At 39.2% G+C, this 24,261-nt stretch overlaps 1 protein-coding gene across 3 annotated transcripts; it reads right to left on the bottom strand.

The window, feature by feature from the left end:
• Nucleotides 1–116: 116 nt before the first annotated feature.
• LOC143280134 (DNA methyltransferase 1-associated protein 1-like) lies at nt 117–23,828 on the bottom strand. 3 transcript variants are annotated; one of them, XM_076584696.1, is made up of 13 exons: nt 23,695–23,828; nt 21,001–21,155; nt 20,045–20,129; nt 19,321–19,448; nt 18,670–18,744; nt 15,002–15,220; nt 13,727–13,834; nt 12,912–13,100; nt 11,021–11,092; nt 9,142–9,214; nt 7,934–8,091; nt 2,212–2,529; nt 117–407 (listed from the first exon to the last, which is right to left on the bottom strand). In XM_076584696.1, the coding sequence occupies exons 2-13, from the start codon at nt 21,100–21,102 to the stop codon at nt 345–347; spliced, it is 1,590 nt and encodes a 529-aa protein (XP_076440811.1). In that variant the 5' UTR covers nt 21,103–21,155; nt 23,695–23,828; the 3' UTR covers nt 117–344. The 3 variants fall into 3 exon arrangements, with proteins under 3 accessions (XP_076440811.1, XP_076440814.1, XP_076440813.1); XM_076584699.1 differs by having other exon boundaries at nt 2,212–2,526; XM_076584698.1 differs by having other exon boundaries at nt 21,001–21,157; nt 23,699–23,818.
• Nucleotides 23,829–24,261: the final 433 nt, after the last annotated feature.

Raw genomic sequence — 24,261 nt, 5'->3', positions numbered from 1 at the left:
TGACAAGATTCGTGTTGAAAAAAAACAACAGACACTTCAATCACACATGCAGACACGTTCTCCATTATCTGAAGGCCGCAAAGAAAAATAAAAAGGAGAAATCACAAATTGTCACACACAGTTTCAATGGTTTAGTTCTCAGCAACATCATGGACACAAACAAAGTGGACAAATACATCTCTTACAAACTTTTATCAATCAAGTCCAGAATATTTTTAGTTCCCTCTAACTTTTCATTCACACCTACACCCTGTCGATGGAGTCCAGAACATTTGAATTTCCTCTAACCTTTCATTCATGCGTACTTCCTGCACATTACTCACTGCCTCACATGCACCCACTGTTCAGCTCTTCTGCTTCATCTTCTTCAACAAGTTCACCTGGTCCATGGCAGCCTTTCTTTTCCTCTGAAAAAGAAGAGACAAAATAAGTAATCCATCATTGATATGAGAGTTCCAATTTCTCAAGGTGGCATCGATGCATTCAGACAAACCCATACATACTAATTACTACACTGCACCTGCAAGGCAAATGTCTGACTGGCAGCATTACCCAGTGTGCTTGTCCACCTTCACAGCTTGATTGTATACTTGTTTTCCTATCAGGAGTGGATTTCTACGGGAATCTTGCCAGAGAACGACATTTTTGTTACCAAGGGTTCTTTTTCAGTGTGCCAAGTATGACATAGGATCTAGGTTTATTGTCTCACTGGTCATTATAATGACAATTGACTAGAAAGTTTGATTTTCCAGTCAAACGTGAGAGAAAGGGCAAGACTGAGTATCGAACTAAGACCCTCACAGATGCTGTATTGGCAGATAAGCATCCTAACCATTCTGCCACCACTTTTTCGGACAAAAATGAGATCAGAACATGAATTATATGGTCACATCAAATATTTTTGCAAATTCTTTATGTCAAAACGTATTTTATTAAACATACATGAATCAATAAATATTGCTGACAATCTGGGACGTTAATGGATTCACCCCACAGTACCATACCATTTACACTGAAGCTGTTATTGCTGCCACTGGGTTTGGACTTAGGACTTTTGATGGCATACCATCGAGCCAATTTTTGGCTTCCTGTTTATTTGAAAACACTGTACAAATCCTCAGGCAAACTACTTGAATTCATTTCCCTTAATGAACAATACAGTGGAGCCTCTATGACCCTGAAATTGTCATTAAAAAAGTTCTTTCTACTTCTTATGTTTTCAGCGCTCTTGTACAGATCAGTCCTTGAAAGCTGCAAAGAGCATCGGGCCTAAAACTAGAAGCATTCCAGAACTGTTGCCTCTGTTTTGGCAGAATTCTTAAACACTGACTCCAGAAAAGAACCTCCATGCTGGCCATCCTTCCTGAGATCAGACAAAAGAAATGGTACTGAACATGCCACGTACTAAGAATACCATTAGATGTACTTTCAAGAGTAGCCCTTCAATGGACAGCAGAGGCATGAGGAAATGGCACAAAAAACTGAAAAAGAACTGAATGAAAATGGCTACCATACCTGGGAAAAGCTGGCTACAATTGCCACAGTGCTGTGAAAAGACTTGTGTAAGCACTTGCATGGAAGGGCTTTTACATGGAGCTGGGATGCCCAGGTATATCACTTCATTGTGTTTTATATACATCTTTTTCTCCTATCTCTCATCTTCATGAAATTTCTTCTCTATCATTTACCTTCAGCTGAAAATGGGGTTTTACCCACCAAAAAGACCAGTGGATTTACAATGAAAGATTTCTTCTCCACACAGTGACACACACACAAAGAATCATCATTATCACCAAGCAAACTGTAAGTATTAACAAATCATAAGCATTATCAACAACACTGTGTGCTATTTTCAACATGTTTAAAAAAAAAAAAAAATCAAACTATAAGCATTATCACCAACGTAAAGACTGTGCTATTTTCAACATGTTTAAAAAAAAAATCAAACTATAAGCATATCACCAACGTAAAGACTTTTTTCCTTCACGACAAAAAAAATATTGCATGTATTGTTGAGGTTTTTGTGTGTAGAGATTTCTTCTTCAGACAAGACAAAAAGACCCAGATACCCCCCCCCCCACCCCCTTTCCCCCCAAGAAAAAACAAACAAAAAACAACCAACAAACTAAACACACAGACACAACAACAACAAAAAAAAAAAAAGAAAAAAAAAGAAAAAAAGAAGAACAACAACTACTCAGCTCAGCTTACCTGAGGCGTGCCGACCACGTCAATCTCGCCAGACTTCCGCCGGGACAGGAGGGAGGCGTCCTCGACGATCTCGTCCCCCATGGTGCCCAGGTTGGGTGTGATGGCCGGCGACTCCAGCTCCACAGCCAAAAGACTGTCCTCCTCCATCACCACTGACGAGGGGCCAGCCATCGTAGGGGTGGGCAGGCTGGGGGTGGTGGGGGTGGGGGTGGGGGTGGGGGTGTTGTGGGCCGTGGTGGTGCCCCCTGACAGGATGCCGGGAGAGGGGGTGGACAGGCCACCCACTGCAGTGGGTGGTGGTACTGGCGTCACCGACTGCTGAGGAGGAACCGGTGTGACAAGGGTTTAAACGTGTTGTGAGTTATAATTTCGTTTGGTGAACAATTGTTGCGGGATATATATATATATATATATAATTATATATATGTTAGCACTCAGACCAGATTACCTGTGGTTGACCTTTTTTGTGGGCATAGAGGACATAAGACAAAACGCACACAGAAGACAAGAAAATGGAATACACGAGATAAAACACATGCAAATGAAAGACACAAGTGTTTGTGTGTGTGTGTGTGTGTGTGTGTGTGTATGTGTTTGTGTGTGTGTGTGTGTGTGTGTGTGTGTGTGAGGGTGCCATGAGGGAATCTTCTCAGAATTGATTTTAGCCTCTGGGAGTTATTCTCTTTTGTCACTGAATTTTCCATGTCTGGACTTCAAAATATCCAGAATTCTTGTGTGCAGAATAAACTGCACTTTTTGTGTGTTTTTCTGCTACCCCACAACCCACCCTGTTTTCAGTGGCAATTGCCCTGTGTTGCTGATCACAAATACCCATTATAGGGCATGCTACACACAGGTCCATCACAACCAAACTGCAGTTTATTTCAGATCATTTGTGGTATTTTCACTGAAGATGCTGCGATTAAAAAAAAAATTGTTTGATCCTAATTATGCACCCTGAAGAATACTAGGTTTGTAATATGTGAATAGTGAACAGACAAGTCTTCAATCATTTCAAGGTGTGGTCTAAATCATTTATTTCCAGTGGTTCTCCAGATTAAAACAAAACATTAGTGTCCATGGACTGCGGGTAACACTAGTTGCTGGACTGGAGTTGATCTATATAAATGTTGCTGCTGTAAAGTCTAACTGTTAGTGATGACTTCTCACTTGCAATGGTGCTCATATTACAGCATGCATCAGTATCCTGTTTGGTCTGTTGTTCTGAGTGTTGAGATCAGTTGCTCACAATTCTCAAACAAATGTTGCAAGGATTTATTTAGGTTGTAAAAGTTCAGGGAAAATTATGCACCTGTGTCTTTGCTCTGGTCTGTATTAAAAACAAAAAACAAAACCAGCAAGTAAATAACTTAGAATTCAGTCCAAATATAATAACAATGATTTTTTTCTTAAGAAGTGCACCTTTTTAGCATAGATAAGTGTTCTGTGTCTTTTTCTTTTCTTCTAAAAACAAATGTGATGCTCCAACTGCTGATACTTTTATACCCCATTACTAATGATCATATCAACCCCCTCCCATAAAATTCAATTATTCAATCCCTTTGCATTTAATCAATCTCCATGAAACACCTTGTGTCCAGTTGGAGATACACAAAATTACAGGTTGATAACCTATATAAATCAAATTGTACATACACCTGCTCAACATCAGCAAAATACCTGAACACCTTCTCCAAAACTTACTGGTGCAATTACTGCATATAAAATAATTGAGCATATTTTGGGCAGTTCTCATCCAAAAGTACTTTCATCCATGCAGATTACAAACAATCATGATATGAAATTTTCTTGCAAAAAATGCAAATGGCTAGCTTGACAAAGACACAACTTGTCGTCATTCAAATCTGTGAACGACTGTCACATCAGTCTTATTTTCTCAACTGCTTCATGAAATCAACATAATTTCCCCTTATTTGTGTCTGTTTTCTTAGTTCTTTTACTGTTCTGTCCACAATTAACTGGAAATAATGGCAAAGGTTCTTTCTGTTTTAACATGCAGAACAGGACTAAAAAGAAAAAAAAGTTTTCAATTTTTGTCATTGTCTTCATATAGCAGGGGGGATAACTCCACAACCTGCATATCACCAGAGCGATGTAATATCAAAAACAAAGAAACAAACAAAAAAAGCAAAAACAAACACATATAAAAACCCCGAATAAACAAAGAATCAAACAAAATACAGCTGGAAATGACATGTTAGTCAGTTTATACCTGTAGATGAAACTGAAAATAAAACAGGTTAAAGTTAAAACTCACTCAGGACGATTAGTTTTCTCGCTTGCTTTTCCCTACAGACAACCCATTTGATAGTGTTAGGAAAAAATCACAAAAAATATAAAACATAAAAGTAACTGAATGAAAATTGCTGTACTTGACCCACTGACCCCTCTCCTCATGTCATATGTATGCCCACCCCCCTCCCTCTTCACTGCCCTCAGAAGCTGAGTCACTGTCGGTTCCTTCATGCCAGTAGCTTTCTTCATTGTGGAGTTTGTTCAACGTCTTAATCATCCTCATCAATGTCGAAACCTTCAGTTTGAAGCATTTCAATCACTTCAGCAGCAGTAAAACGTTTGCTCCAAAAATTTCCACTTTTATCTCCTGCAACGCCATTTTCGATATGTATGCAGATTAGCTTGTCATGTGGGGTGCCAAGGTCAATGGCTTGCCAGCTAGTGTATTGTTATGGAATCTCATGAAGAAACCATCCATTCGACCCTTGACATGTTCGCAATGCCCGGTGTAGCTGCAATTGTTATGCTACCCCATGAGGAAAATGTGGAAATGTGTTTAATTGTCGAAACCGCTACAGCGTTCTGTCGTCCGGAACCGTGTCTTACACACTATAGCTTTCCATTGTCTGGAGTGAGTTAAAAGAAGCACAACTCTTGCAGATATGTAAGTGAATAACTGTCCTGACAATGACAAATGTGGGTTCAGTTGACTTTAAAGTCAATCATATATTCTGAAACTGGACAGTCAAGCTTTGTGAAGCTAACTTCTTCCAACAGTGGGCAAACTCTTTCATAAAACTCGCTACAGATTGTAACTGTTTGGACTAAAATGTCTGCTGTGCATGCTGGTTTGCCTCCTTTACAAACCAGTCAAGTCATCTGATCAGTGACAAAAAGCATGAAAATATAAAGACATGTATTTCCTGTCCTTTGCACTTTCAAGGAATGGTTTCACGAGAATAATGGATTATTGGCCTTTGTCTATTCTGTGTCAGTATTGACTGAAAGCAACAGCTCACTCACGTACACGGAGACTAGCCAACAAACTCTTGTCTTAATCACTCGTCTCCCTCCATGCCCCTTCCTGCATTATGTGCACTGCACTCACTGTCAAAGTCAGTGTCACTCCCAAAGAAATGCCATCTGCTTCGAGAGCATGACAGAACAATGACAAATGTTGCACTGTTGTCACCATCACCTTCATGATCTAACAAATCATTAGACAAAGGCAGATCATTCTCCACTGTTATTCAGAATCATTTGAACTGCACGGAAAAGTCATAGATGTCCACTGATCGGGACCACTGTCTTTGCTTGTCGATGGTTCCGAAACCATTTTTGAAAATGAGGCAAACCATTCTCCATGTGTTCCAGTTAACAAACCATTGTAGGGAAGACAGGGGTCTTCCACCGGACATAGGCTGCTTTAAAAGGAAATTTTCTATCTAAAATTACGTTTAAATAACATACTTACCGTGACCCAACTAGTGCAGACTCCGGCAGGGGTCTGACATTCCTGTCCTGTGCAAACTACTATCCGCCTATGCGGAGAAAACAAAACTACGGCCGATAACCTCCTGGAAGTAGGTAACCTCCCCTTTGTCCCCCTGGCTAGCGCCCTCTTTTGACGGCAATATGCCATCACCAGCGCAGCGAGCAGGGAGAACAGGAAGCGGGGAGGACGGGGGGGTCTTAAATTTGGGTCACGGTAAGTATGTTATTTAAACGTAATTTTAGATAGAAAATTTCCTTTTAATTACACATACTTAACCGTGACCTAACTAGTGCAGAATAGCGCGACAAGGTGGAGGGCTCACCTGTTCTACTGTCTGTGTGCTGTGATGGCCTGTTGTGCAACTACCACAGAAGCGATGCATCAAGCTAACGATTCAGTCTGTTCATGTTCACTGAACCCAACTTCAATGATAGAAAAATCAGAATAGTTGCAGGACACCAGTGGACGAAACTGCTGTTTGAATTGAGGATTACAGAGCAGTGTATCCAATCCCCAAAATTGCTGTTTGAACTGAGGATTACACAGCAGTGTATCCAATTCACCAAAATTGCTGTTTGAATTGAGGTCGCCCAATCAGGCCAAGTAGTTTTGTGACCTGTTGTGATTCATCATCAGACACAAAACGAGAGCGCCAAAGGATCGATAGACAGACAGAAAATATGAAAAATTAAAACATAGACTCACTTTGTTTACACAAGTGAGTCAAAAATTAGCCGTATGCAGAGCACAGGAACAGGAGTCAAGATGGCTGCCGGAAAAAGAGGGCGTTAGTCAGGGATGTAAAGGGGAGGTAACCTACTTTGGGAGGTTATCGGCCATAGCTACTTTCGTTTTCACCGCATAGGCGAGTAGTAGTTTGCACAGGATAGGAATCAGACCCCTGCCGGAGTCTGCACTAGTGGGTCACGGTTAAGTATCTGTAGTTAAACTGAGGATTACAGAGCAGTGTATCCATTTCACCAACCTAGCTGTTTGAATTGAGGATTACAGAGCAGTGTATCCAATTCACCAAACTTGCTGTTAGGGTTGAGGGTGTGTACAACTCACTGACCTTGCTGTTCAGGTTGAGGGTGTATAAAACTCACCAACCTTGCGGTTAGGGTTGAGGGATTGTAAAACTGACTGACCTTGCTGTTATGGACTACAGGTGTGTAAAACACACCAACCTATCTGTTAGATTTGGAGGTGTGTAAAACTGACTGACCTTGCTGTTATGGGCTACAGGTGTGTAAAACACACCAACCTATCTGTTAGATTTGGTGTGTAAAACTGACTGACCTTGCTGTTATGGGCTACAGGTGTGTAAAACACACCGACCTATCTGTTAGGGTTGGGGGTGTGTAAAACTGACTGACCTTGCTGTTATGGGCTACAGGTGTGTAAAACACACCAACCTATCTGTTAGGGTTGGGGGTGTGTAAAACTGACTGACCTTGCTGTTATGGGCTACAGGTGTGTAAAACACACTAACCTATCTGTTAGGGTTGGGGGCATGTAAAACTGACTGACCTTGCTGTTATGGGCTACAGGTGTGTAAAACACACTAACCTATCTGTTAGGGTTGGGGGTGTGTAAAACTGACTGACCTTGCTGTTATGGGCTACAGGTGTGTAAAACACACCAACCTATCTGTTAGGGTTGGGGGGTGTGTGTGTAAAACTGACTGACCTTGCTGTTATGGGCTACAGGTGTGTAAAACACACCAACCTATCTGTTAGGGTTGGCGGGGTGTAAAACTCACTGACCTTGCTTTCAGGGTTGAGGGTGGTGTGTAAAACTTACTGACCTTGCTGTTAGGGTTGAGGGTGGTGTGTAAAACTCACTGACCTTGCTGTTAGGGTTGAGGGTGGTGTGTAAAACCATCTGACCTTGCTGTTAGGGTCGAAGGTGGTGTGTAAAACTAACTGACCTTGCTGTTAGGGTTGAGGATGGTGTGCAAAACTCACTGACCTTGCTGTTAGGGTTAAGGGTGTCATGGCGATGTCGCAACATCTGCTGGTCGTAGTCACAGGAGGCCAGGGCCAACTTCAGTTCGTACAGCAGCACAATGTCCTGTCGCAGCTCGTTGAAGTGCTGCACCATCTCCTCCGTTGGCATTGGGTTGAACTCTGAAATGCACGCACACAGGATGTCAATAGAAATCTCTTATTTTTCAGATGTTGATCATACCAAAAAGATGTAAACTTTACTGTGGCCTTTTGACTTTTTGTCAAAATTTGGATCTTGGTTGAGAGGTTTAGTTAGTTTACTTCCCCTTATGTAAATTAGGTATGACTCCTTTCACACTGTTTACTGGTAATGCTGATCAAGAACAATTTGGACCACACACACACACACATAAAAGACAATAAAAAATGTATGCTGTTATTTTCAAATTATTCTTTATACTCACTTTGTTTAACATGATGTAAACATTCAAGATAAAGATAGATCCCTCCATCCCCATCTCAACCCATGCCCCTCTTGTTCCTTATCACCTTCCGGTTCAACTTTGTTCCCTTCAAACCCATTAGTTTCTGTTTCAGTTTCTCAAGGAGGCGTCACTGCATCCGGACAAATCCCTAGAGTCAACGCAATATCTGCTAGGCAGATGCCTGACCAACAGCATAATGCAATGCGCCTCGTTAGGCCTTCAGCGCATGCATATCTATTTGTGTACAAATCACAGTGGGTTTCTCCTGAAGAATTTTGCCAAAGGACAATACTCTCTTTGCCATCGGTTCTTTTTCAGTGTGCAAAGTGCATGCTGCACACAGGACCTCGACTTATCATTTTATCTGAATGACTCGACACTCAGTTTGGTTTTCAAAACTTGGGAGTAAGGGGACATATGTGACATGTGCATAGTGATGTCACTGATGACATCATCAGAAGAAGGGAAATAACTCTGGAAGGCTGAAAATTCACAGAGTTTATCTAGAGTTGTGTATCTCCAGACCATTTCCTCAGTTTCAGGCTTATTGTTTTGGATATTGTTTAATGACTTGAAACACCACCTTCTGTTTTACCCCTGGCACTGAAGGGATCACGTTATATACATATACAATTCCATATGTTTTTTCTTACTGGAGAAAATGAAGTATTCTGTTGTTGATTTTTCTTACTTCCTCTTACATTTTTGTTTTCAATCTGAAAGCAAAGATGACAGCAAAACTTACCAATGGACAGTTCTTCCAAGACTTGTTCAATGGCCTTCATCTTCTTTTGTCCTGTAGAAGCTGGAAGCTTCATCTAAACACACACACACACATACATATTTTAAAAAAAAAATCATTAAAAAAAAAAAAAAAAAAAAATCCCAGGTCTTAAAAACATACTTGTGCAAATAATCAATCATACTTTCACAAATAATCAATTGTTGATTCCAATCATAATTCAGTGACACAAGTAAATCATCTCTTTCCACAAAGAATGTATACAGGAGTAACACACTCATGATATGGAATTAACACATGGCTTCCTTTTGGACTCCACATCATTAAAGGTAGAATCAGTAACAGTACCACAGACTTTCTTCTACCACACGAAGCTACAGTGAATGATAACACAATGGAACAAAATCCAATGTCTAGGAAAATAAAAACAAAGAAAAAAAGCACAAAAAACCCCCACACCCCAACAGTGCTATAAAAACACTTTCTCTTACAGATACCACATACTTATCTACACACTGACAGACTCACATTTAGATGATTTATGAACAACATACACGCACACTGACTAACATTAACAATGTACAAACAGTGTTTTCTTTTTCTTTTCATACCTATTTTCAGGTTAAAAAAAAACCCAACAACCCAACTTTACTTGGTCTGGAAGTAGGAATGCTGGTAAAAATATTTGGGGAAAAAAAGACAAGTAGTCACATCCTGATGATCTGCCAGTACTGCCTGTTGTGTGCGCAATGCTACTGTGTGTCAGTCTGTACATTTTGATCAACTACCTGATGAAACAATACCCACTTTCCCTTTGTACAGCTGGAAAATCAATATTTTCATTACCTCTGTCATCACTATTGCCTGAATCTTCTGATGAGACTGACTCAAACTGAAAGTTCTTTGTTGTTGACCCCAAGGCTGAGATTCAGATCAGATTCTTCACGTTTCACCACCTTGTTCAGTTCAAACCCTTCAAAATCCACTTTATTCATAATCTGTGTAGCCCACAACACTGTACAACCATCTCCGCAGCCAATTTCCGTTGCTGACTGACGACTAAAATTTTCACGATAAAAAAAAAAAAAAATTATCACTAAAAAATTACTGAATCTATCAATGCATTGTAAATTACTAATAGTGGCTTGAGAATGGAAGTCACCCATCAAACCTCACTCATCTGCATTATAGTATAGGCTCATGGCATACCAAATATGGAAAACAGTGTACCAAATCCGCTTTCAGCGGGTTCTTGTGGGTCTTCTGGGATTCTCAAGGCGAAAATGGAGTGATGGCCCCTCCACTAGACATTGAGTGGTGGTCTGGATGCTAGTCATTCGGATGAGACAATAACCTGAGGTCCCGTGTGCTGCATGCACTTAGCGCATGTAAAAGAACTCATGGCAACAAAATTCTGTAGAAAAATCCACTTCGATAGGAAAAACAAATAAAACTGCACGCAGGAAAAAAATACAAAAACAAATGGGTGGTGCTGTAGTATAGTGACGCGCTTTCCCTGGGAAGAGCAGCCCAAATTTCACACAGAGAAATCTGTTGTCATAAAAAGAAATACAAATACAAACAAAATGTGGCAGGTCTTCCGAGTGGGATAGGATTAAATCACAAAATGTGTAGCATTATGAAGGGATACAAGATTCAGACAGAATACCTTATGGTTTGCACACAAATACATAAAATGTCTTATGTCTTCTGCTTGCAAACAGATGAACACAAGACAAGCAAGCTCCCATTATAATAATTACACATCCATTGTAAATCCATACCTACCCACCATCCTTTCTCTCATCCCCCCCCCCCCTCCCCCTTATAAGCATTCGTCCATTCACTTATGACCACAAACTTCAACATCCCACAGTCTTACCCTCTGACTTCTGAGAGAGACACCTGACTGCTTGAAGTCTGGGAACTTGATTCCACCTGGTTCAGGAGTGGCCTGAAAAACACACAGGTAACGCGCTTCTATTGTTCTTTCACTTTCACCATGTATTATTGTGATGTAAAAAAATACTGCATCGGAAAAGAATAAGTGTCTGAGTACTGAAAACAGTCAGACTTCTTCTTCTTCTTCTGCGTTCACTCGTATGCACACGAGTGGGCTTTTACGTGTATGACCGTTTTTACCCCGCCATGTAGGCAGCCATACTCCGTTTTCGGGGGTGTGCATGCTGGGTATGTTCTTGTTTCCATAATCCACCGAACGCTGACATGGATTACAGGATCTTTAACGTGCGTATTTGATCTTCTGCTTGCATATACACACGAAGGGGGTTCAGGCACTAGCAGGTCTGCACATATGTTGACCTAGGAGATCGTAAAAATCTCCACCCTTTACTCACCAGGCGCCATCACCGTGATTCGAACCCGGGACTCTCAGATTGACAGTCCAACGCTCTAACCACTCGGCTATTGCGCCGTCAAAACAGTCAGACAACTACTGGGAAAAGCAAAGAAAAGAGATGTAATGATGACAGCATAATGATGATGATCAATCAAGATGAAGCTGACTATCCTAACTGATGTCGATAATGATGACAGCAGCCATGTTGAGTGACTAAGGTTGTCATGTAAACATTTTAATGTTGTTGGAAAACATCTCTGAAGACAAGAAGTAACCTCTGTGCTGAGATCTGGGTTATATCTGAATGGTGCGTTATCTGGCTAGCACTTTTCCACTATTCTCTCAATACATAATAAATTCACATCACACATATTCCTTTATACTCCATTTTGCTTCTCTGCTTCTGCAACTTCACTTGACCTATCTTTTGACTTTGTCAGTGCTTATATTCCCACAAATTCTCTTTACATTATTACCTTCTGAAAATTCTGTGTCAATACAAGAACCTATCGTGAATGCCATTTCCTCTGTGTTGCTCCTCATTTCTGCAACCACCTTCAACATCAAATCTGTTCATCAGACTCAGTCTCTGCCTTTTGCTCTTCACTAAAAAAAACAACAACTAATCTTTTCAAAACTATCTGTAAACATTCTTGGTCTCCTACTTCTGTAACCCCCCCCCCCCCCCTCACACCTGCCAACTTTGTATATTTAGGGTATGAGAGCAGTGAATGGGTGGAGGGGAGAGGAGGCAGAAAGGGGGTAATGGTGGAGAGGTAGAGAGAGAGGCTCATGTCATTTGCAACCTATTCTTTCAGTGTAATGTTCCCTGAGCTCTTAGAGACAAAAGACGCTGTACATCATTATCATTATTTCTCTCTTCATGTCAAGTCATATGTGTGTACTTGTGTGTTTGTGTGCATGTGAATGACGCCCGAGTGCACATACACTTGTGTGTTGGAAGGGTTTTATGTAGTGTGATGATTTTCATTATGTTTTGTAAATGTATACTTTGATCCATCATCCATCAATCTACTTATCACTATTGATCTTTTTTTGTCATTTATTTATTAATTTAATCTTATTTCATTTAATATATTGTGCGTATGAATGTGTGTGTGTGTGTGTGACCACATGGTGTAAAGAAGCTTACAACTTATCAATTCCACCCTCATTAAAACATCTGCCATTTTAAATCAAGAATGAGCACTAAACCTACCATGATGATGATATACAAACGTACATAATCATTACTATTTTCTCTCTTCAAGTCATTCTGTCTTCTTAAAAAGATTTTTTTTTTATTATAATTTTTTTTTAAAACACTATCTGTATCACCATATAAAAAGAAAGGAACACCAAACCAACATCTTTTTAGCTTTTCTGTCGCCGTTCCGTTAATTGCCACACTCACCCCACCCTCCTTGAACTTCATCTGCGGGGTGATTTTCTTCTTGGTGGTTTTGCGCTCAGTTTTGCGAGCGTCCACGTTGCTGTCGGCGGCTGTGATCAGCTTCTGCAGGTCCTGGGCCTTCTTCTCACGCTCTTTCTTCCGCATGTCGATCTTCTTCAGCTCGTTGATCAGGAACTCCTCTTCTTCACACTGTCAAACAAACGTACATAGCATGATGTGAATACTATCAACATGCTTATGATAATTATTAAGTACAACATTTTTGGCAATACTTTTTTTTCTTTTTTATATGAATGTCTTATATGTTTATCTTCTTCAGCTCACTGATCAGGAATTCATTCCTCCTCTTCACACTGTCAAACATAACGTGTCAACATTTTCAACATGTTTACGGTGATTATTAATTACAGCATTTTAGGTGTACATACACAATGCTTTCTTAAAATTTCATATGAATGTCTTGTATGTTTATTTCTTCTATTTAATGAAGTCATGTTGCATGTTTATGTGTTGAGTACTTGTCTATGTTTGTTTTGCTGCACCTGAAGTTATTTCTCTCAATGAGGTAATAAAGTATTCTTATTGTAACTTATGTACATACACCTACACATACCTCTCTCTCCCCTTTCAACACGTTTTCCCTTGTTTTTGTCTACTTTTTAATATCTTATTGTTTGTTTTAATACAGTGGAAAGATGTAAAACTGAAGACAGCTACTGAGCCAACAGCAATAACCAACTTGAAAAAACCCCCAAAAAACAAAAACAAAACAAAAAAAAACACAAGTGAAAAAGAAACCAACAAGTGTGACTTGCCTGTTCATGGGTTCGCTCAAAAAGCTTGATAAGCTGTGTCTTCCTACGTCGTTCATGTTCAGCATCAAACCCTTTCACCTTTGGTTCACATCCTTGGGGTGCTCTCACCTGCATCAAAACGTAGATGGTTTGAGATTCTAACAAAGTGTGGCAACATCACGCTAATACAGAAAGTGAAAAAAAGTACAGAAGCAAACTGAAAAAAAACCCAACATAATGTGCAATTTAAAGATAAGGCTTCAACAACAACAAATCTTTATAAAAAAAAAAAAGGGGGTGTGGGGGGGGGGAGAGGTGTGTGTGTGTGTGTGTGTGTGTGTGTGGAGGGGGGGGGGGTACAGAGGAGAGGGGTGGAGGGAGCACAAATAACACTTTTTCATTTTTAACTCACTCAGTACGGCCAGTCCTCTCTTCTCCTCTACACAGACCCCTCGGATGTCCAGTGGGTGTCTGAATGACCCAACCTTTAGCTTCCGTCATCAGAATTTTGGTTTTCTTTGTCAACATTTACCTCTTCAGTATAAGAGCCTTCCGACTGCAATATTTTGATGATGGTAATTGGGGTGAAACGCTGTTAACGTCGTCTCTTTCGCCGTTCGTATGGAGAGAGTTAATATATTCATTTATTTCAAAGGGGTTGCCTCTTCAGCATAATATCGACAGAAAGGGGTGGAGAGAGAAGGAATGGGGTGGGAAGAGAGGGGGTGAAACGAGCAACCAGACGACACTGAAAGGCACAAACATGAAGGAAAAGAAAATTCCTTCTGTGACACCGATATGACAATCATAATGCACAGGACCCAATATTTTGGCGTTTTTGTTCAAACCTGTCAGCTGTGAAGAATGGCGGAGATAGACAGATCACAAAGTCAGATATTAACATTTTAGATCCGCTTCTAAAACATACATTTTTTTTACATTCATGTTTCTTCTTTTGACAAATGGTAGCTGGATATCACTGATTCTGCCTATGACTAGCAATTCTGGAGACATCCAAGTCAAAAAACAAGACAAAAAAACAAAGAAATACTACCTTACAATAAAAGTCATACAACTCATCACTGTAATGTTTTTTTCACTGACAGAATTCATATCTGGAAATGGCCAAACTTGAAACTAAAATACACTGAAAAAACAAAACAAACCACAACACGAACGACAAAAACAAAAAAACCCACCTCTCGCAGGTAAATAGTACTATAATACTAGGAACTCACTCACACTGTAACATCAACGAAAGCAGCCAGTGTGCACATACACACAACAGACGCTCACCTTGGTCAGAGTGTTGCAGACACTGTAATAGCGTTCCTTCAGGTCTTCCACACTGCGCTGCCGGAAGCGCTGTTTGTCCCACCGGTCATGCACCACAATGAAGCGAACATCCAGACGTTTGCACAGGTCAAAGAGGTGGTCCGTTTCCTGCCGCGTCCAACCTTCGTCGTGAAGGTGCTGCTGGTACTCCAGGTCCGAGTACACCGGAACATCCACTGTCTGGAACAATTTGATATGGATACTTATATGGCGACTATCCTCTTCTCTAAGTGCTTTACAAATACAGGGTCATTTGCACCTGGGCACAGCTGACTGATGGCTGCTATTAGGCGCTCATCATTCGTTTCCTGTGTCATTCAATCCGATTTTAGGCACGCACACATACACGCTCAGATATGTAACACTGTATGTGTATGACAGTTTTGTCTATTTACCCACTATGCAGGCAGCCATACTCTGTTTTTGGGGGTGTGCATGCTGGGTACATTCTTGTTTCCACAACCTGCTGAAAGCTGACATGGATTACAGGATCTTTAACGTGCGTATTTGATCTTCTATGTGCATATACACATAAAGGGGGTTCAGGCACTAGCAGGTCTGCTCATATGTTGACCTGGGAAATATGAAAAAACTCCACCCTTTACCCACCATGCTTCATTCCCAATATTCGAACACAGACTGAAATCCAGCATTTTAACCACTCGGTTACTGCATCTGTCAAAAAACTGTGAGAATAAATCACTCAGCTGAGATGATAAACCAAGGTCCCATGTGCAGTGTGCACTTAGTGCATGTGAAAGAACCAGAATAAATCACTCAGCTGAGATGTTAAACCAAGGTCCCATGTGCAGTGTGCACTTAGTGCATGTGAAAGAACCCATAGCAACAAAAGGGTTGTCCCTGGCAAAAACCTGTAGAAAAATCCACTTTGATAAGAAAACAAATATACTTCCAGGTAGGAAAAAAACAGGGGGATGATGCTCTCTGATAATATGGATACTTATATAGTGCCTATCCTCAGTCGGAGATCAAGCTCTAAGTGCTTTACAAACATGGGGTCATTTGCATAACAAGCTCTCTACCTTTTGGGCGCTCATCATTCGTTTCCTGTGTCATTCAATCAGGTTTCAGTCATGCACACATGTACTCGAACAGACATTAACATTTTACGTGTATGACTATTTTGTTAATTTACCCTGCCATGTAGGCAGCCATACTCCGTTTTCAGGAGTGTGCATGCTGGATATGTTCTTGTTTCCAAAACACACTGAACGCTGACATGGATTACAGGATATTTAGTATGCGTATTTGATCTTCTGCATCAGTATACACACGAATGGGGCACTAACAGGTCTGCACATATGTTGACCTGGGAGATCGGAAAATCTCCACCCTTTATGCCCACCAGGCTCCGTTACCAAGATTCGAAACCCGTGATCCGCAGATTGAAAGTCCAATGCTTTAACTCTTTCCGGACGAAGGTATGCTCATGCATTCCTACACAAAACGTATTCGGTTTCGGACGAAGGAATGGAATAGCATTCTCCGAAAGTAAAATTCCATCATGTGCTGTACACGTGATCTTGTGATTAGCCAAGCAGAGTGCACTATTCTGGGTCACTCCACAATCGAACAATATGATTGGTTAGTCTGGGATGTGTGGCCTGTCTCGCACACACGCTGACAAAGTCACTGACCGGTCGTCTGCTCACGTGCCAGCCTGTTAGCAAAGCGGCCTCTTCTCAGAATGTTGTGAAGCGAACAAGGCAGTGACGACAATGTTTTAGGGTTGCAGGAGTACTTGAAATGCTACAAACTGAAGGGACGGACATTGAAGAGGTGGATGATGATGAAGAAGAAAGCGAATTTAATGCAGAAAGCGAGCATGGGTATGGTGATTCGGGGTGAAAAATTGGCAGTATTTTCTACATATGGCAAAACTGTAAAAATAAGATAAGAAATTTGATTTTTTTTTTATATGTAACAGCTCAACACGTAATAAACCAGTTCTGAAAGTTTCATTTTCTTACACAGTATTTTGTATTTTTTGTAATTTTTTTTCCAAACCCTTACAAATGGGCCATCTGTGGGGAAAAGCAAGGGAGAAAACTTGTCGTCCCCGAGTGAGTTAACCACTCGGCTATTGCACCCTCACTGAAGCAACATGCTCTCCCTAGAGAAACTGAGAGCAGCCCACATTTCACACACAGGAATCTTAGTGAGGAAAGAATAATACAATACGATATAATAAAATTCTAATTCAAAAGCTGTCAGTAATAGTAACAACATGTTCTTAACATCATCCGTCATATCATATTATCATATCAAAGCGTTTACCAGAAGCTCTGCATCACCATCATTGTATCATAGTGTTCAATATGAAACAGTTTATTTTGGTAACATCACTGATGACATCAAAAGAAAGGAAATAACTGTGGAAGGATGAAAATTCACACAATTGGTTCTGAGTGGTATTTCTCCAGGCCGTTTTCTCACTTTTTGGCTGATTGTTCTGGATACTGATTTATGCCTTGAAACACTATTTTCTGACGTTTCTTTCTTCGCAGTGAAAGGGTTAAAAGCTCTATATACCAGAGTGTTTATCATCAACAGCTTTGCATATATCAAAGTGTTTATCCAAAAAACCAGCAGTGGTAACAAATGGATTTTATCATCATTAATAATGTACAAGTCCGGCAAAAACCTGAAATAACAACTGTATACTTTACAGAACCATGACAGAGACACACTGAAAAATGAATGTGTGGAATATCCAGCACAAAGTGATGAACAAGCTGCGTCTTTGTATCGATGGAATCAGCAGGGAAGGCACACCAGAAACTCACCCTCAACATCCCTCACCACTTTGTGTACATTTCTATTCTGAATACAAACATCCATACACACATACACACAGCAGCCAACTGAAGTAACAGACACTATGAAGGTTGTTACTTTATGCCCCAATCATAGGAAAAACGAAATAAGCAGCCGCTTAGCAACTCATACTGCATATCATGATTTCAGGCCGTCCTTTGAAAATCTGTCTGAATAAATGAATCAGTAAACCATGTTCCTTTTGTTCTTGTTCCAACAATCTGTAAATCACCCAGCACAGCTGCCAGTGTTTTGCAAAGTAAAAGACAATAACCATCTTGAGGACAGAATATGGGCAGCAAGTCCTCTTCTTGAAAATCAGAAAACAGACTCCCACAGCTGAAGTAAAATACAAGTGAACAACAAAAAACAACTTAAACTCTTGAAAAGACATAACAACATTGAAAACAAAACAAACCCCAACAGACTAGCGAAAGTGGGCACAGCAAAACAAATGTATAATAATGCATACTTTTTTCCAGTCATATTCTGTTGGTCGTTTTCTAGTGGACACATCCTCAACACATACATCCAGGAGTTTCTTTTTATTTCCAGCACAATATAAAAAGAAAGCTGTGTTATAATCCTGAAAATTACAGGGCTCTCTTGGTTGGTACACAATAAGGAATGGGAAGTAAAATGCAGATTAAACCAGTTAGAAAAAAAATATAAAGAAAATTCAAGGACTGACAACTTTAGCTTTCATGATGACCCTACCAAAAGTGGTATATCAAACATGACTTTGAAAGCCAGCAGAAAACAAACAAACAAACAAAAAAATTATTTCTTACCTTGTTGAATCGGGCAAAAGGATAGTCCTTGCCTTCATCTGCTACTTTCCTCCAATGATAGAACACTGCTCCATCCTGGAAAAAAAAAAAAAAAAAAAAAAAAAATCAGGAACTGACAAGAACCTGCAGTAAATCAATACTAATTTGCTCAGGTAAAAATACGCCAGAAGTGTCATATCGCTTTTCTATGAAAAAAAAAAAGAGTACATACCCAAACTTCAAAACAAAGCTACATTTCTTTTACATAGTTACTGGGTTTTCATATGTTATATGTTTGAACAATGTTTTGCAAAATACAAGACGCAACCTTAACTGTACATAAAACAAGTGTCTTTCTTTATACATGCCTGCAACATTTGTAGACATCCATAAAACATGGAAAAGTGTCATTCTATCTATTCTATACATGGTTAAATTTGTAGACAAAATCATATTTTATTTGCATACTCTTACAAGATTCTTTTAGATGTTGTTAATGCAATCCACTGGTGTCATCTATCAAGTTTCTTTCACATGCATACCAATCAAGCCATGAATACTTATCACCAGAACTGTTGTAGCATCTGCACACACACACACACACGTTACAAATACACACAAATCAGGTTATGAATATTCATCGCCAGAACTGCTGGTGTCTAAAATACACACCTTCCGGGCAGGATTTGTGAAAGGCATCCACTTCCATGGTCTGACCTTGCTGCTGCCTATCTTTGCCTTCATTTGCTTGTAACCCTGGTTGGAGTCTGATGGGAAGATTGGTGGTGGGTCTCTGGCATGTACACACACACACACACAATACATCTTTATCAATCCATTTGATAATTAACACACATTAACAGTTCACAAGAAACACCAGCAACCACTCAGTAACTCAATGATTTTCTAAAAATAAAAAAATAAAAAATAAAAATAAAAAAAAGGTTGGTGATTTCAAAAGCAAACAATGATCAAAACAGAATTACACCCAAAATTCCAAGCAGCATTTTTTTAAAGTTTCTTTTTCTCTAAATAAGATAAGAACAGATGTACAAAGGAAAATAAGTCAATGCAAACTCAGTGATAATATTGCTTTAATGTACTCACAGTACTGTTTGTGTCCTCATATGATGACACAACTTTGGGAACACTGATTATTCAATGTATGAAGCAGTAAACATATGTGATGACAGTGTCTGATTGTCCTGTCATATCTGTCCTTTTTTTTTTTCTGTGATGTGATCATGAAGGTTTGTTGTTGTTTTTTTGTTTTTGTTTTTTGCACTAACATTATGCCAATAAATTGACTCTCCCACCATCATTGGCTGTTCTTCACAATTCTGTTGACAAAACATTCCTTTCTGAATTGTGTCTAAAAATAGTCAAAAATACTTATTGTCAGTCCACAGAAGCCCCCACAGCTCTCTTGCCATGCCCTCTGGCCGCTTGAAGGTGGCTTGGTCAGGTTTCTTCACTTTTTTCTGAGGAAAGAAATAAAGAGTTCAAGTCAAAAATCAGTGGTGAATTCTATCAAACAAATGAAAAAGCAGTATGCGCCTGACAAGAACTGCACTGATAATTAAATACCTGAAGTAACTTTAAAAAAAAAAAAAAAAAAGAAAAAAAAAGAGAGTAACACCTACCTATTTTTCTACAAACATTTCTGACCACCATACATGCTCATTAGTAACAGTCATGTGCTTGCACCCACACAGTGAAGCCCAACAAAATTTCTTGTGAAGACAGATAACTAAAATGAAATAGCATGAAACTGGAATTAGTTCATCAAGATGAACAACTTGAATTCACACCTTGTTTGTGTAATTGATTTTTCTTTGTTTTGATCTGCACAATACTAAACCCCCCCCTAACCCCCTAACAACAAAAAAAAAAAAAAAAAAAAAAAAAAAAAAAAAAAAAAAAAAAATCCAGCCATTTTCAACAAAAGTAAAAGCCAGCTTCTGAGTCATTTTGACAGCTAGTACTTAATGTCCTGGAATGGAATACTGGAAGCGACTAAGAATACATGATGATGATGTATATTTTCCGGTTAAAATTCAAAGTAAGCCTTCTGATTCAAAATTCCTTTTAGTTTTGAACTTGATAACTCAAGCTTATGATAAAAACAAACATGACATCTGGTAATGTAAAATTAACTTCTGTTGTGAGGATATATATATATATATATATTTTTTTTTTTGTGTGTGTGTATAAAGCTCACAAAACGCTAACTGGTTTTCACAATTTCAGGTTTATCAAAACATTACCACTGAAACTTCTAGTAAAAGGAAAAAAACAAATACTAAACCCCCCCCTAACCCCCCCCCCCCCCCTTTCCCGAAAACCCCCTACCTTTTTATTGTCATTCATGAGGGACTCTTTCGTAACAAATTCAGGTTCTGGGCGACTTTCCAGCTCCAGAATGTCCCGAACATCACATGAAGAGGCCGCCATTTTGGTCTCTGTGTTGACAGATGCAGCGCAAATGTGTTTTCCAGCCTCCCTTCCTGGAACATACCACAAAACACTGAATTGTAGGACAAAAGAAAAAAACCCAAACCAACCCAATGTACAGTGATTTAGCACAACCAGATTTCGATTTCCCTTCCTCATTCAACACATTTAATCTATTAAAACAACCCCCCCCCCCCCCCCCAAACAAACAAACAAAAAACAAACAAACAAACAAACAAAAATCCAGCCATTTTCAACAAAAGTAAAATCCAGCTTCTGAGTCATTTTGACAGCTAGTACTTAATGTCCTGGAATGGAACACTGGAAGCGACTAAGAATACATGATGATGATGTATATTTTCCGGTTAAAATTCAAAGTAAGCCTTCTGATTCAAAATTCCTTTTAGTTTTAAACTTGATAACTCAAGCTTATGATAAAAACAAACATGACATTTGGTAATGTAAAATTAACTTCTGTTGCAAGGATATATATATATATATATATATATATATATATATATATATATATATATATATATTGTACAAAGCTCACAAAACGCTAAATGGTTTTCACAATTTCAGGGTTATCAAAACATTACCACTGAAACTTCTAGTAAAAGGAAAAAAACCAAAAAAAAACCCCAACCAACAACCCCCCCCCCCCCCCCCCCCCCCAAATGTATCTCATTTAGACGTAAGTCTGTTCTAAACATTCTCACCAGCTGTCAACCAAACTTCATAATTCTTTGAAGTTTTACCCTTTTCTGCTTTTGTTTTGGATTTTACTTTCTGCTTATTTTGTTCAGCCAGCTCCAACCCCACCCCCACCACTCTCCCAGAAAATGACCATCGCCCTTTCCTTTCATTTTCAATCAAATGTTCACCAATAAGGCATCACCAGTCAAAGGGAAAATGGGACAATCATTGTTTCTGGTGGAAAGAGATGGAAGTGGAGGAGTGGGGGATGTTTCCAGCATTTTCTGTTGTCATTGATGATCTACCCCCCAATGCAAGTATTTTCATGGAGCAGTACCAGCAGTTCCAGGCCTCACTTTATGTTACATATCTATCTATTTTCTATCTGCCTACCTATCTAAACAGAAAAAATAGGTTGTGTGTATAGGAACAGGTAGGTCAAGACACAACTGAAACAGCATTCATGCACACTCAGCTTCTCTCTTGGTCCTCAACAATAAGATATATTCATATTATGCTGTTGATAACTAAAGCAGGTTGCACTTGCAGCCATATCCTTTGGAAAACCCCCATAGCTTGTGATCTCTGCCAACTGCAGTGAGAGTGTATAACTAAGGTATATCAATTCATTCATAATAATACAAACAGCAGCTCCAACTGAACTGGAACTCGACTTCATCTGAAACTTGCAAGAGGAGTCCCACCTAAAAAGTTGACATGATCACTGACTGAATGGAGTGGAGACAGAATAGAATATAAAATTATAATTACAAATTATACACTGATATACATATTTACTGTTAGTACTACTACTAGTATTGTACACATGAAAAGTTACACACACAGACACCCACATACACTATCTAAGCTTATGTAAGCTGTAAAGTCTTGACACATATATCAAATACCCAAATGTGCAGGTTACTTTTCTATTCCTATTATTAGTAACTTTTGGCTTTAGTGTGTAATGTCTGATATCAAAACTAAGTCATCCATGATCCAAAGCAGGTCTTCACTGTTTCTTGTACATATCTTGCTGGCTGCAGGACTTTCTGAATGAGGAAAGCATCTCTAAAAGATTATAACTACAAACTTATTTAATTCACTACTCCATACTTTGAACTTCTTAGTTTGAATAAAAACAGAATAAAAACAGACTTCATATTCACTCCTTTGTAAGTGTACTACAGGCTTTCTTCAAATGCTGAATTACCTAGTTCCTCACATACTTTGGCATGTAGGGTTTTGTTAATATAAAGGGTTGCAGCTCTCCTTGCATCTTCATTTAAAAAGATGTCATGATTTGGTAATCCATTTTCGGTATATGGTATAAACTAATAAAGCTTATGTTTCACTTTCACCTGTGTAAATTGAATAATATTTGGTTTTATATATCTCAGTTTTGCTAGTACTGTAGTAGTTAATTTTGTTTGAAAAAACAAAACAAAAAACAATCCTCCAAATTCTACACGAATCCTGGAATATATCAAATATAATTTTGATTTTTTCCCCCTGTCTGTTCTATAGGTATAGATACATTTAGTGATTTACACATGTTTTGTCTTTTACACTGGTCACTATCTGTCTGCCTTCCTTGATTTTGCGGTGAACTGCTGAATGGTGTCATGAACCAAACCTGAACCCTGTATACGCCAAAATGATCAAAATTAATTGAAATTCAACGTCACTTTGCTGTGCTTGCACCAAAGTACACTTCTAGAAAAGATATGAATAAATAATACGATCGGTAGGTAGGCTAAGCCCAATAATCAAAAATTATTTCTGAACACCAAGACTGCAGACCGTTTATTTTTTTTATCCATCCACTTTCGGTTACTGGTGAATGTACATTACCTCTAAGTAGGGTAAAACCCTAAATAGAAAAAAACTTCTCACCGGTTATGTAGTTGTGGCAGTCACTAAACCAAAGTTCTTTCACGAAGATTTGAGATCGAAAGTTTCGTGCGTATTCTCACGCCGCCATGATTCAGTTTATCAATGGCGAATATGTGCACAGGAGCTGCGCGTTATTCGAAATGATGTGTTGCCAGCGCAACATTATGATGAACCACGTATGATGCGTTGTTCATTCCAAAGAAACCTACCCATCAACCACAGCCGCATCTGCTCCAACCCTCTTTCATTAAAAAAAAAAGTGCATTATAATCAAACCATCGAGAAAGTGAAGTATTGTGCTCTGCTGCAGCACTATCCTATATTTAAATGCAGACTAATGGATCCACTGATCTGGGGGTTGAAAGGTTTTCTGTATAGTGGCATTTTCCTTAATTACTGGTCTTTGTCTCAGTAGAAGTAGCATCTTCAGACCACAATCAGGACACCTGTGTTTAACACACACACACACACACACACACACACACACACACACACACACGTACACACATATTGCTGTATATATATTCGTGTTTTGTTGTGTGTTTTTTTTGGGTTTTTTTTTTTTTT

This window comes from Babylonia areolata, chromosome 3 (genome assembly GCF_041734735.1).
Source record: "Babylonia areolata isolate BAREFJ2019XMU chromosome 3, ASM4173473v1, whole genome shotgun sequence".
NCBI lineage: Eukaryota > Metazoa > Mollusca > Gastropoda > Neogastropoda > Buccinidae > Babylonia > Babylonia areolata.
This window is presented reverse-complemented; position numbering and strand designations above follow the sequence as displayed.